We start from the raw sequence: 12,300 nt of genomic DNA, 5'->3' as shown, positions 1-12,300 counted from the left end.
CAGGGCAGGCACAGGGCCGAATTAGAAGCGGCCCGTCCTCCGCGGAGGCCAGTTTTCACCCATGGAAATTACTCTGGGGCTAGTTCTGCAGTGGCATGGAAGTTGCAGCGGCTCCCCCCCATCCCTCCAATCTGCTGGCACTGCTTGCGCGGGAGTGAGGGGAGTCAATCCATGGGAAGCGGCACGGTCTAACGATGGGGTGCCTCCTAGTCTCCTCTCTGCCACCGACGTGCAGTTTGTCCGTGGCCAAGTTGCTTGACTTACATGCCTCAGTTTCCCCATCTGTAAGAACTGAGCACTACTAGCCTCTGTAAAGCACACTGGTACTCATGTGAAAGGCAGCCTATCGATCAAGGCAGAAGGGCCCAGAGTATCCATCCAGAGTGAATGAGACTCTGTTCAGTCTCATTCACTGAGTGATCTATTCATACAGCCTTAAAGCAATTCTCTGCCCAGTGCCTTGGCCATGCATTGCTTACTGGGACAGCTTCCCTCCCTTCTCTGGGATTTTTCCATGTCTCTTTCAGGGTGCAAATATTTCCTAACGGAACTAAATTGTTTATCCCTGTGGGTGGCTCTCTCTCACATTCATTTGCATCCTAATAGCAAACAAAATTTCCCCCTCTGTACTAGAGTCAGCAGGAGAGTTTGTACCAGTTGAACTGAAGGGCTGTCAGTCAAGCAGCAATGGTAAGCTTACATAAATGCTATCCAGCTTCCCTTCTGTAAACCAGGCCAGAGACTGAGGGATTATAGTTGGCATCAGATTAAAAGGCAGTTTCCAACTAATATGATCTGTTGCTTGTGGCTCAGGTGCCAAGAGCAACAGGTACTCCAAATAATCTGTGGGAAACTGAAAGCCAAGGATTGGTCATATTCTCCTTTCAAGTAGATGAAGTTAGAAGAATTTAAAAAAAAAAAAAAGATTTTCACTTTCTTAAAAGATTTATGGGAAATCCATTGCATTATAAAACTATATTCCAAAAGTTACTGGTAGAAGGAAAACTTGGGAGTATAATGACCTGAAAAATCATTGTTTAATTGGTTACTGATTTTGTAACCCTTTTGGAGGAGGAAAAAATAATTTAGGCAAGTTTCTCTTGAGCAGGTACTTAGTTTTGTGTAGCTGATGGAATGCTGGGTCCCTAGAGGTGAACAGCAGCAGGGCCTGCTTTTGTTGCAGGCTGTTGCTTTGATTCTGTGCTTTGGGAGAGAGAGGCCCCTAGAAGTGACCCACTCTGAAGTAGGCATCTCAGCTGTGCAAATTAGCCTGCAGTGGAATGTTACATGGTGAGATCTATCTTCCCTGCCTGCTGCAGCTCTTGTAAAGATGCAGGTAGCTACAAGCTGTCCTACTTGTACAAATTAGCTCTTGGGCTTCCAGTGAGTGGTCAATTATGAGAACCTTAGGTGAGCAAAGTTTTGGCTCCCCTGATTTAACACCTAAAATTTATCGTACAATAGGCCTGGAGGAGTTTAAGTTCTTGTCTCTTTCCTCACATGTAAAATGCATGAAGAAGAGAGTCCTTCCTTCCAGGTCAGAGGCGATGTTCCCTCTAATTTTTTCCATCTAGGTGCAGAATTTTATGTGCACAGAGGCATGTACAAATGTGCACCACCAATAGAAACAAAACCTAGCTGTGGGCTCTCTGCTAATCAGCTGGGTGGCATTTGACTCTCCCTTGAGCAGCCATATACGCGCACAGCTTACAGGGAACTCTGGTCAAAATCCTTTATCAGAGTTCTGAAAATGTGTGCATTAGTGTTCTCCCTCCCTTTCAGAGACTGACTCTTTGGAATCCAGAGCAGCAACACAGAGCTACTGACTCCAACTGTCTAAAGTATTCATTCACAAAGTTCTACATTCATTTCTTAACTTACATATTTTAAATGTAGGAAAATGATTAAAGAACATTTAAGGATGGCACTGCATACAATGGTGCCAATTCATCTTCGGCTGTGTGGCTTTTCTGGAAAATCTTCCATTTGTTTCCAAAAGCACAACCTCCAGGCTGAGTTATGCCCACAAACCAGTGCCTGTAGGTGTCAGGATTCAAAGTAGCAGTCTGTGAGTGGAACAGGATCTAGCTTTTGAACACTGTGACTTTTCAGAGTGAATCAGCCCAAAGGTATTTAGCAGAGATGTACACATTTAGGACATTCATGGTATTCCTTCGCACTCAGTCTCTTGCTCCCACCTGGTTCACATGGACCATGTCTACACTGCTGGCTTTTGCCAGCAGAGAGTATGCTACTGAAGTGCTCATTAGCATTTGTTGCACTGTCATTAGCATATTCTCTGCCCAAAGCTTTTTGCGCAAGAGGTTTTTGTGCAAAAACAAGCAATGCCGATGGATCCGTTTTGCGCAAAACCACCCTTTTGTGCAAGATGTGTATACCTCCTTTTTTGAAGCATAAGGATCTTGCACAAAAGGGAGTTTTTGTGCAAAACGGATGCGTCTACATTGCTTCTTTTTGCACAAAAACTTCTTGTGCAAAAAGCCTCAGGCAGAGAATATGCTAACAGCACAACAAAGGCTAATAAGTGCTTCATTAGCATACTCTCTGCCTGCAAAAGCTGGCCGTGGAGACACAGCCATGGTGTCCTGTAAGTACAAGACTGGCTCAAGGCCTGCTGGAAAGGGTTTATTTTAACACGGCCTGTGCTTGTTTTATCTAAATGTGCTTTTTATTTCTTTGCTTATGTGGAGAACAAGTTCTCCTGGCCCCTCTTGTCTGCAATGAGAGTCATCAGGCTCTCTGCTGTTTAACAGAGAACTCAATGAGAAGTGTCCATCAGACCTTACTACATTATACTGTAACAGTGAATAACGACACTACTTCATACCTACTTTGCATTTGTATTACATTCCATTCAAGGAACTCACATCAATTAAGCCTGCCACCTTAAGGTGAAGTAGTGGGTTATTACCATCCCTAGCTGGCCAATGTGGAAACAGAGCCCCAAAGTGGTTAAGTGCAATGTCCAAGGTTGCACTGTAAATTAGTGACTGAATCGGAGACAGCATCTAAGTATCCTGACTCTACTGTCCTGTGCTTTAGCCACAGACAGAGCCTTCATAACTTACCTTCCCTTTCAAATATAATGAAGCCATAAAGATGACATTTCCTTACATGCTTGCAGTGAATGCCCAGTGGATGTGGGAGAAGCTATTCACGTTTGGAAAGTACAGGCAAAATTTATTCAATGGAATGGCCTGTGCCAGTTTATTTGCAAGGTTAAGAAAATAACAGGAAACAACTCTAATTGTAAGTCTATTATTGATTTTCAAAATCGACTCTGGTGGCACTGGCATAATAAAAACTGTTAGTCTTTAAGGTGCCACTGGACTCCTTGTTGTTTTTGCTGAAACAACATCTGAAATCAGATGTTGCATCTGAAACCAATTTACAAAATGCATGTCCTAGTCCCTTGTCCCTCCAAGAAACCAAAGGGGGGAGAACTGCTGGAAAGAAGGGTGTGTTTTTTAAGAAGAAACACACATTTCCTCTGTTCACCTCCAACCCTGCTCATAACAAAATCTCTGCCAGCCACCAAACCACTTTTTCAAGCTACAGTCAGATCTAAAATGCTCTGCACATGGCCAAATGCTTAGAACGCCTCTGGCTGCTCCCACTGCCAAACATCTGCTCAACTAAGCAGCATTCCAGATAGGCCTCACCTTTTCCAGCTCCAAGGCAATGAGAAGGGGGAAAGGGAATTTTTTAAGAGAGTCTGCAATTTCTTTTGAGAATGAAATAGCTTGCCCATATGCGTGGGTGGTTTCCACAGATAAGAGAGGATGCGGCACGTGCAAAGTCCCAGATGGCAATCTCCATGCTGCCTTCTCCCCGGCTAAGAATGCTGATGGACAAATGGGGTTTCCTTTTCTTTTTCATTTGACTCACAAAAGAGTCAAAAAACCTGAAAAACCCTGTAGAAAGGATGTGGGGGAAAGCAGCCAGCAGTGTGCATACCACCCCTTCTGCTTTCCAGCCTCAGAACACAGTCTTAAATGTGTCTTAAGAAAAACCCTCCCTCTTTTCAAATGCTCCTGTCGACCTGGTTCCTTGGGAATCTTGCTCTCCCTGGTGATTTTATTTTGACCTCGGTAGATTCCTCAAGCTGGTGAATGGCTGCTTCTTCGTCTGGTTGCTGGCACCATCTGCGGGCCCTGTGCGTGAAGGAAGATTGAGATGTTTTTTATCACCATATTACAGGAGAAGTATCTTGCCTATGTGCATCACACAGCAAAGCAAGCACTAAGCCAGGGGTGGGGAATCGAAGGCCCTGGGCCTGGATGTGGCCCCTGGCTTGCCTAGATCTGGCCCCCAGAGCTCAGGGCTCCCCTCCAGTATTAGGGAGCCTGTGCTGGCGCTCCAGCCCCTATCACCCCACATGGGTCTGCAGCACACAAAATCTACTAGCATTCCCCCCTCCCCCGGCTCTGGTGTGCAAGGGGAATGTGAGGAATGTCTTTCTCCTTCTCAGTCGGGGGCCACATCAGAGAAGGTGGGTTGTTTTTTTGTTGTTGGTTGTTCTTTTTTGCTTTTGTGTGCACTTGTGTGCAGTCCCCGACTGATTTTTCTGTGGGTCAGTGGCTCCCAACCCAAAAAAGGTTCCCCACCCCTACACTAAGCCGTGGATCTCTATTTCCACCAGGTACTCTCAGCATTGGTAAGAGCTGAAAAGAGATCCTGGTGGTTTTGGGGCCAAACAAAAAGCCAGCTTCTCATTCATTTCCTTAAGCATTTGGGAGAATCACAGGGCAATGCATGAAATAGCAGGAGGATATTGTCGGACAGCTAGTTCATATGACAGCTGTGCTTCCTACATGGATCAGGCTGGGTTTGTGAGCACATCTGAAAAAGTTCTCTCCTCTTAAGGAGTTAGTTTTGGCTATTAGGGAGGAAGAATGTAATTGATATGTTTGGAATGCTGTGAGTTGTCTGCTGTGTGGCTTAAAGTTTGGCTGCAAGGGACGTACCCACAGGGTCACTTTTCCAAGCAAGCAGCTTGTGTGGCGTCTACAGTGCATTCAACTAGGACTATGACAGAGCAAGCACCATAATAAAGAAAGTAATAGCTGAACACCAATGTCTTCCATACTGACCTTTGACCTGCTTTTGTAGGACTTGCCCTCTGGTCTGATATGCGTTGCTCTGCTGAACTGTGCTTGGGGGCGTGTTGCCTATTTCTAGCACTTGTAATGGACTGCATTCTTGGTAGCATGAGAGAGAGACAAGATACATTTACTATAAATAGTGGGAAAGGAACAGAGTGTATGTAGCAAAGAATGACAATTCAATATATAGGATTCACTAATGGACCAGATGAAATGAATGGAAGGGCTGCAAATGAAATGCTGACTGTATCTATCTTTTGGAAAGAAACTTAAAAAGGAAAGAATTTCACATTGGTGGAAGGGATCAAGATAAGGAGTGAGACTTTTAAAGCCTCCATAGGGGTCTGAATGTCGGATTCCAGTTAGAATTTAATGGGAATTGGGCATCCACTTCCCCTAACCAGCTTTAAAAATCCCACCCTGAAGTCCTCCATGTTTAGCCACAGATTGGGTGGAGAGCCAATCCAGCAGCAGTCCGAATACCACGTACCTCAACCTGACCTGGCCTGGTTAGCCCTAAGTCTGTGAGGTTGTTATACAGCCTGTTTGACCTCTTTGCTAAGGATGCGAAGATGGAGGCCATGGGACAGCCAGTTCCAGTTGTGGACACGTGTCACCTGGGCACAGGTCAGAAACCAATACAGCCAGTCTCCGTGTTGCAAACGGTCGAGTTACGACTGTTCGCATTTACGACCAAAGCTCCTATGGAGCGGTCGTAAAGGCGGTCCCCAAGTTACGAACGCGACCCGCGCTTACGAAGAGCGCAGTTGCTATGTAACTCAATGGGGTCCGAGTTACGAACAGATCGAGTTATGGCCAAGTGTTTGGTCTGTAACTCGTTCGTAACTCGGGGAGAGGCTGTAGCTTGTTTCATGTATGGGTCTGAACAGAAGTGAGATGATAACTTTTGGTCACGACAGTACGAGGACATATTTGAGCCAGTGGAAACACTCAAGAGGAAATGCTTCTGAAATCCCATTTGCCCATCATGAGCCATCAAGTCTACCCAGCTGAAACACATTTTTGGTGCACAATTTTGCTCTTTAACTAAATTCATTTTTAGCACAAACCTCTGCTGTGGCTTGATTCTCAACAACTAATCTACAGATATGAAGTCACTTCAGGAACAGTGAGTCCTACCTGTGTGATGACAGATGGGGAATTTCACCTTTGTGGCAGCAGCAGTGACATGGGATAGGTTGCTCATGACCTTCAACATCTGGAAGAGTTTAGCTCGGGGCAGCTGGTCCTCACACACACAGTCCATATTGTGGCTTGAGGAGGTCCAATGTTTTGTTTTCGAGAGCTGAAAGACACCAACAAGAAAGCGTTAGACATGAACCTCCCATTTCAGGAGGCTTTGTTCTCTGTTGGTGGGTCGCACTACATCAAAAAAGGATCCCTCGCTCCTTTGTTAGTCTCAGGCTGTCTTTTAGGAAGGGGTAGAAAAGTACTAAGGATGTGTGATGTGCCAGCGTGAGTTATTCAAAACATTATCTGTGTTTTAGCTCAGTGCTTCCTCCATCCCTGGGCGTAGCCTTATCCTCTGACACTACTGTATGCAACCTGTTTCTCCAATCATTTGTGTCTGCTGCTGCACCCATTCCCAGTGGCTTCCTTTCACTACTGCCTCCAAAACCACCTCAGCTAAGTCCTCCACCTGGTCCCTGCCTGATCTGCCCTTCCCTCCCAAAGGAAACATACAAAGTGTCTACCTTTTGAGAGGTTAGTTCCAGGGAGCGAGATCTTTTCTTCCTGGTTTTCCTCTCTGTGGATTTCTCTTGTTCCTTCTTCAAGTCTCTCCTGGCTGGGTAGTGCAGCTGCTCCTTTCTCCGGGGTTCTGCTGGGATGCTTTCGATATTCATGGTGTCTTTCACATGAGGCTCTGGAGTGAAGTGAGAATGCTGATTTTTTGGCTCCAACATATCCTCCTCAAAGGAGTGCCCCGAGGTGAGTTCACTCGTATGGAATCTGCGCTGAGCGCGGGAACGACGGCTGGCTGCAATGCGGGAGATGCTTTTGGTGCTAATAGCAATCTCCGTCAAGGCTTCCAGACTCAGTGAGGCAAGAGTGATCTCTGCAGCCGACTTTCTCCTATTTAAGTCCAGGGAGGTGGGGGAACATAGAGTGGAAGTCATCTTTCCTGCTGTATCGCCAGTTGGCTTCTGCTAGAAACCAAAGCCATAGAATCAAACAACTCAGAATTTGCTTTTTACTTAACACTTAAGGTGTCTTTCATCTTCCAAGTCTGTTACAAAGATGAATCAATTACTACCACACTCCAGAGAAGTTGGTACCAAATCCATTTTTGCAGATGGGGAAACTGAGGTAGACCACGTAAGAGAAATACCCAAGGTTACAAAAGGAGCCAGCCTTGGAATTAGAGCCAGTAGTAACAACTGCCTTTTGGTTCTCTGCTCAGGCATTAGGCCATGTCATAGTCACTCCCAAAGTGTCCACAAATTAGCCCCAAAAGAATCCTGTGATTAGATTTCCTAAAAGAACTTTACAAGGGCTCCATAACAGGAGGTGACACCAGAAAGTACCAAACTCCATCCAGCTTCAGCTTCTCTGGGAAACAACCAACATCCCTGGGTCTGAGTATTGCCACCTCAATGCAAATGTCAGAGATGCTTGACACCCAGGCAAGAGTTACCTCGTCATCTTCCTCCCTCCAGACAGACACACATACAAATATTACTTCGTGCCTTCGATGCACTGAATAGAAAATTCATTGGTCATGGGGACCTGGCTATTGATCGAGAGTAGGGATGTTACATTTCGATTAATCGGCTAATCAAATAGTCAATGCAATTTGCATTGACTATTCAATTAGTCAATAAGTGCACCTCCATCTTGGAAGCACTAAGTGCTGCAGGGAGCATGGGGACAGCGGGGGACTCAGGCAGTCCTCAGCTGGCCCTCTGCTGTACGTGACATTTCAAAACAGCTGTACCGGGTGGAGCCCAGGGTCTGGCCCCGGGCTCTATGCAGCGCTGCCACTTTGAAACATCCCCTCCTCTTCTGCCCCTCCACCACTGCTTCTTTCTGATAGAGGCATGAAGGGGAGCGGGGAAGCAACTAGTTAACTAGTGTATCAACTATCCAATAAGAATTTGCTTATTGGATTGTCGACTAGTTGTTCACATCCCTAATCAAGAGGTGTCTGGTAGCTGTTACATGACTCCCTGCCCTATAATTTATGTAGTATTGATCAAGGTATTTGTATGACTTACATCACAGGGGTACCAGAGCATTTCATGAACATTCATTTTTCCTTCTCATCTGCATAGTAGGGATTATTACTGTAAGCAGGGGCTGAATGAATGCTTCAGCTAGAATGGGAAAGAAACCCTGGGGGCATTCATGTAAATACAGTTTGCCGCTGGCTTTGCTTAGATGTGTTAGATATTCAGCTGATGGAATAGTGTTTTGCTCTGTGGAGGCAGGAAAAGGGAATAAGGGAATTTGTGTGCAGCCATCTTGGTCTTGTTAACAAGAGAGCAAGAGTCAGGCTAAGTCTGTGGCCTGACAATGCGAGATCTGTAATTAGACGCTGCCTTTGCCTCTCGCCTCCATACGGAGATAAGGATAGAATGCTGACTCTGGTAGGGACCTTGAGATAAGGAGCATCTGGGTGGAACTAAATAACTGTTAGCCATTGGTGTTTGTAATGGGAAGGAGACTAATTGTTATTGTTATTATATTTAATAGACAGTATATAAACTGCTTCATAATTGCTTATATTCGAAGATCTGCCTCGGTGAGGAGGGGGACTCCCACCCTGTCTGAACCAGTTTTTCCCTTGCTGCAGCTCGTAATAAAACTGCCTCTGGCTACTTGTTGCTTACAAACTCAGAGTGAGGACAATGTTTTCTTCCACAGCTCATTGTAATCAACCTGGCTGGTGTTGGTCACAAATTGTGGTAACACTAATTGCAATGTCTGTAAAGATTGTGGGAATACAAAAGAAGAAAGTCTGTGCTTAACCTGGCACAAAGGAGAGAGACACTGTCAGTAACTAAATAAACTTAGATGGACGGAGACTCCCCTTCCAGAGCCCTGTGAGATTAAGCTGGGGAGGGCAAGACTGAGTCAGCAGGCTACATGACCTCCAGACGTGAGCTGTAAAACTGGTTCAACCTTTTTCTCCCCACTGTTTCAATGATAATGCTGAAGACAGGCTCCATACAGTCTCTCTCTTATTATTTAAATTTACTCTAGTGGATGCTGGAATTTCTTGTGACTGGACTGTGCTTTGGGCCAAGAGCTGAAATCACTAGATTTAACCCAGAGCCAAATCTACCACAAGCTGGTGGCAGCAGGATGAGCAGCCAACAGAGTGGCGATGGAAGGGCGTAATGAGAAGGCAGCAGAGCGACAGCAGCAAGGTGAGACTAATGGCCAGCAGGGCAGCACCAGAAAGCAGCGAGCAGGCAGATGGTGGGTGACCAGTGGAGTGGGTAAGATGCCTCTTTACCTCCCCACTCTGGATGGGAGGTGAACTCTGCGGATGCACCTCTGAACACTGGGTCTGCCCTGACCCACGGCAGCAACTGTGAGTGGGGTGCAGAGAAGAGTTGGGCATGCGAAGGGGGAATTTACATTGCTCGACTTAAGAGCCTGGGAGGAAAAGGACAATGCCCAACCTACTTCGGATGGGATTGTTATTCATAGGTTTGGTTAGTTATGAACGCCATTTGTGGTGTTTTCCCTGATTAATGCCATACTACTTCCCTCTCTTTTTTATTAAAAGTTTCTTTTTCTACACTCTCTGCTTGCGAGTGGGGACGCATTGCCTCTCAGAGGCGCTCCGGGGTGTGGTGTGAATTTCCCAGGTTACTGGGTTGGGGCTCGAGCCAGTTCTGTGTTGGATGGATGGAGAGAGACCCCTAGATATTGAACCTGGCCCTGGCTGCTGCTGGCACTGTTTGGCAGAAGGGTTACACTACTATCTCTGGTGTATAGACATACTATTGGGGCCTGTAGGGATCAGCTGATTTGGCTAAGTCTATTGTAGAGGTGAGAGTAGAACCCACAGCCGGGGCCTGATTCCAATGCCTGATTAACGTTCTGCACATGAATATTTATCTTCCTCATCTAGAAAACTACTCTCAACGCCTCAGTGCATCGTGCAGCGATGATGGGTCTGGCTGCTGCAGGCACTCTGTTCTTGCCAGAAGAAAGTGCTCTCTCTGGCAGCTAGACCTTGAACTTTGTACCCGCCAGTACTGACCTGGTGCAGCGGGGTTCTTGCAGAGTGACAGAAAGTAGGGCTGAGATGGGTGTCTGGATTCCCCAGTTTCTTAACAGGTGTAGTTTTAGATGATCTGTAGCTGTCACTGTGAAAAACACACTCACATGAACAGACTGAACTACATGCATAAGAGCCAGGCCTTTAGAGAGAGAACAGGCATGGGAAAAGCCAGACACAGCCCTTCTGGAATGTTTGGAGACAGGACTGATTTAAAAGCAAGGGAGGGCAGATTTAGGGTGGAAAGAGAACCTCAGAACTCAGGGAAACAGAGGATCCCAAACCCATTTAAAAGAGCTTTATTAATATGCATTGGTTTTCTCACTGATTGGTTTAGAACCAAAGTCCCCCACCCTCACCCCATTCACTCACTCCCTGGAGAAGATTCCTCCTAAAACAGAGCTACCTTGCAATTGCATAATAGAGCAAGGACTGCTGGTTTGCTTTTCTGGAGGTTCTTCTAGCATGGTATCTCATTTGGGGTCTGGCCTCTAGGAACCAAATCTGGCTTGGGACTCATGTTGGAGAGACTTTTGAGGACAGGGAGAGGCTCTGCATCATTCAGCGACATTCATCTTAGTATGTATATTACTGGAACGTCTTTGATTTCCCTTTTCCGCTCTCCTGTCCAGCCCCCATAAGAAAAACCAGTGCAGGTTTGCACTGTGTCTGTCAAATCACCTCTCATTCCTGTTTGACTCTGCCATTGCTTTGATCTCCGCCCAATAAATTGCAGTTTTATATTTTCCATGTCAGATGATGCCTCCATGAGTCTAATCCTACTCATACTGAAATCAGCATGGGTTTTGCCACTGGTTTCTATAGGGTCAGAATCAGGCCCCTGGAGTAATATCACTGTTACTGAATTTCTTAAGGTGACGTGATTTTTCACCTTTGTGCAAACAGCATCTTCTGAGAGCCCAGGACTTGGGCAGAACATGAAAAGATTGCAGAGTTCAAACCAATACCAAACCCCTGTGGCATAGGAGATGCATGCCCTAAGGGTATGTCTAGACTACATGCCTCTGTCGCCAGAGCCATGTAAATTAGACTACCCGACATAGTCAATGAATCTGGGATTTAAATATCCCCGGCTTCATTAAAATAAAAATGGCCGCCGCGCTTTGCCGGCTAAGCTGATCGTCAGCACAGCGTGGCAGTCAAGACGTGGCTCGGTCGACAGGGGAAGCCTTTGTTGGCCGCTCCTTTATGCCTCGTGAAACGAGGTTTACAGGAGCAGTTGACAAAGGCTTTCCCATCAACCGATCCACGTCTTGACTGCCGCGCTGTGCCAACGATCAGCTGAGCTGTCACAGCGCAGCAGCCATTTTTATTTTAATGAAGCCGGGGATATTTAAATCCCGACTTCATTGACTATGTCAGGTTGTCTAATTTACATGCCTCTGGTGACATGTAGTCGAAACATACTCTAAATGTGTAACAGACTGATGTCCCTTTCAACCTATCGATAGGAGCAGATGAGTGGTGCATCAGTCACATTCAAAATATAACCCCAGTCTCTCCCCCAGTCACACACAATCCAACCCAAAAAAGATAATGGGCAAGTTACGTAGGATACAATTAAAGTGTTGACAGACCCCTAGCCATAATTGCATGGGTTGCACACTGTAATTGACTGCTGAGCTGCAAGACCCAGGATCAGCCCATTCTCCAGGAAGGATGGAAATGCATTCACCTATCTGACTCCAAGACGATGGATGGAAGTTCAAATTTCGCTCCACAAGGAAGATCCTTCTTGTTGCCAGAGAGCACTTTTCTGGCCTCTTCTTTGTTTAGGTCCAGCTGATGAGCTATATTCAATGCAGAGCCACACTGGGACCACAAAAGAAAAAGAGGTTGGTGGAAGTGTAAACAGACACAGCAAAGATGTTTTTCAGTACAAACCCCTCTTTCTACTCA

At 46.0% G+C, this 12,300-nt stretch overlaps 1 protein-coding gene across 3 annotated transcripts in view; it reads right to left on the bottom strand.

Annotated features, from left to right (window-relative positions):
* Positions 1 to 3,441: 3,441 nt before the first annotated feature.
* Positions 3,442 to 12,300, bottom strand: part of LOC102443372 (kinesin-like protein KIF19) — a 53,409-nt gene continuing 44,550 nt past the window's right edge. For 2 of the 3 annotated variants that reach the window (XM_075899600.2, XM_075899601.2), the window contains exons 15-20: positions 12,077 to 12,213; positions 10,363 to 10,468; positions 6,842 to 7,294; positions 6,267 to 6,432; positions 5,115 to 5,222; positions 3,442 to 4,175 (exon numbers count right to left, since the gene is read on the bottom strand). In XM_075899600.2, the coding sequence (XP_075755715.2) occupies positions 4,099 to 4,175; positions 5,115 to 5,222; positions 6,267 to 6,432; positions 6,842 to 7,294; positions 10,363 to 10,468; positions 12,077 to 12,213 (1,047 nt within the window). In that variant the 3' untranslated portion in view covers positions 3,442 to 4,098. The remainder of the gene's footprint in view (positions 4,176 to 5,114; positions 5,223 to 6,266; positions 6,433 to 6,841; positions 7,295 to 10,362; positions 10,469 to 12,076; positions 12,214 to 12,300) is intronic. The other variant, XM_075899602.2, reaches the window with a different exon arrangement.

This window comes from Pelodiscus sinensis, chromosome 15, assembly GCF_052426305.1.
Source record: "Pelodiscus sinensis isolate ZL-2025 chromosome 15, ASM5242630v1, whole genome shotgun sequence".
In the NCBI taxonomy this organism is placed as follows: Eukaryota; Metazoa; Chordata; order Testudines; family Trionychidae; genus Pelodiscus; species Pelodiscus sinensis.
Note: the sequence above shows the minus strand (reverse complement) of the source record. Positions and strands in the feature narration are given on the sequence as shown.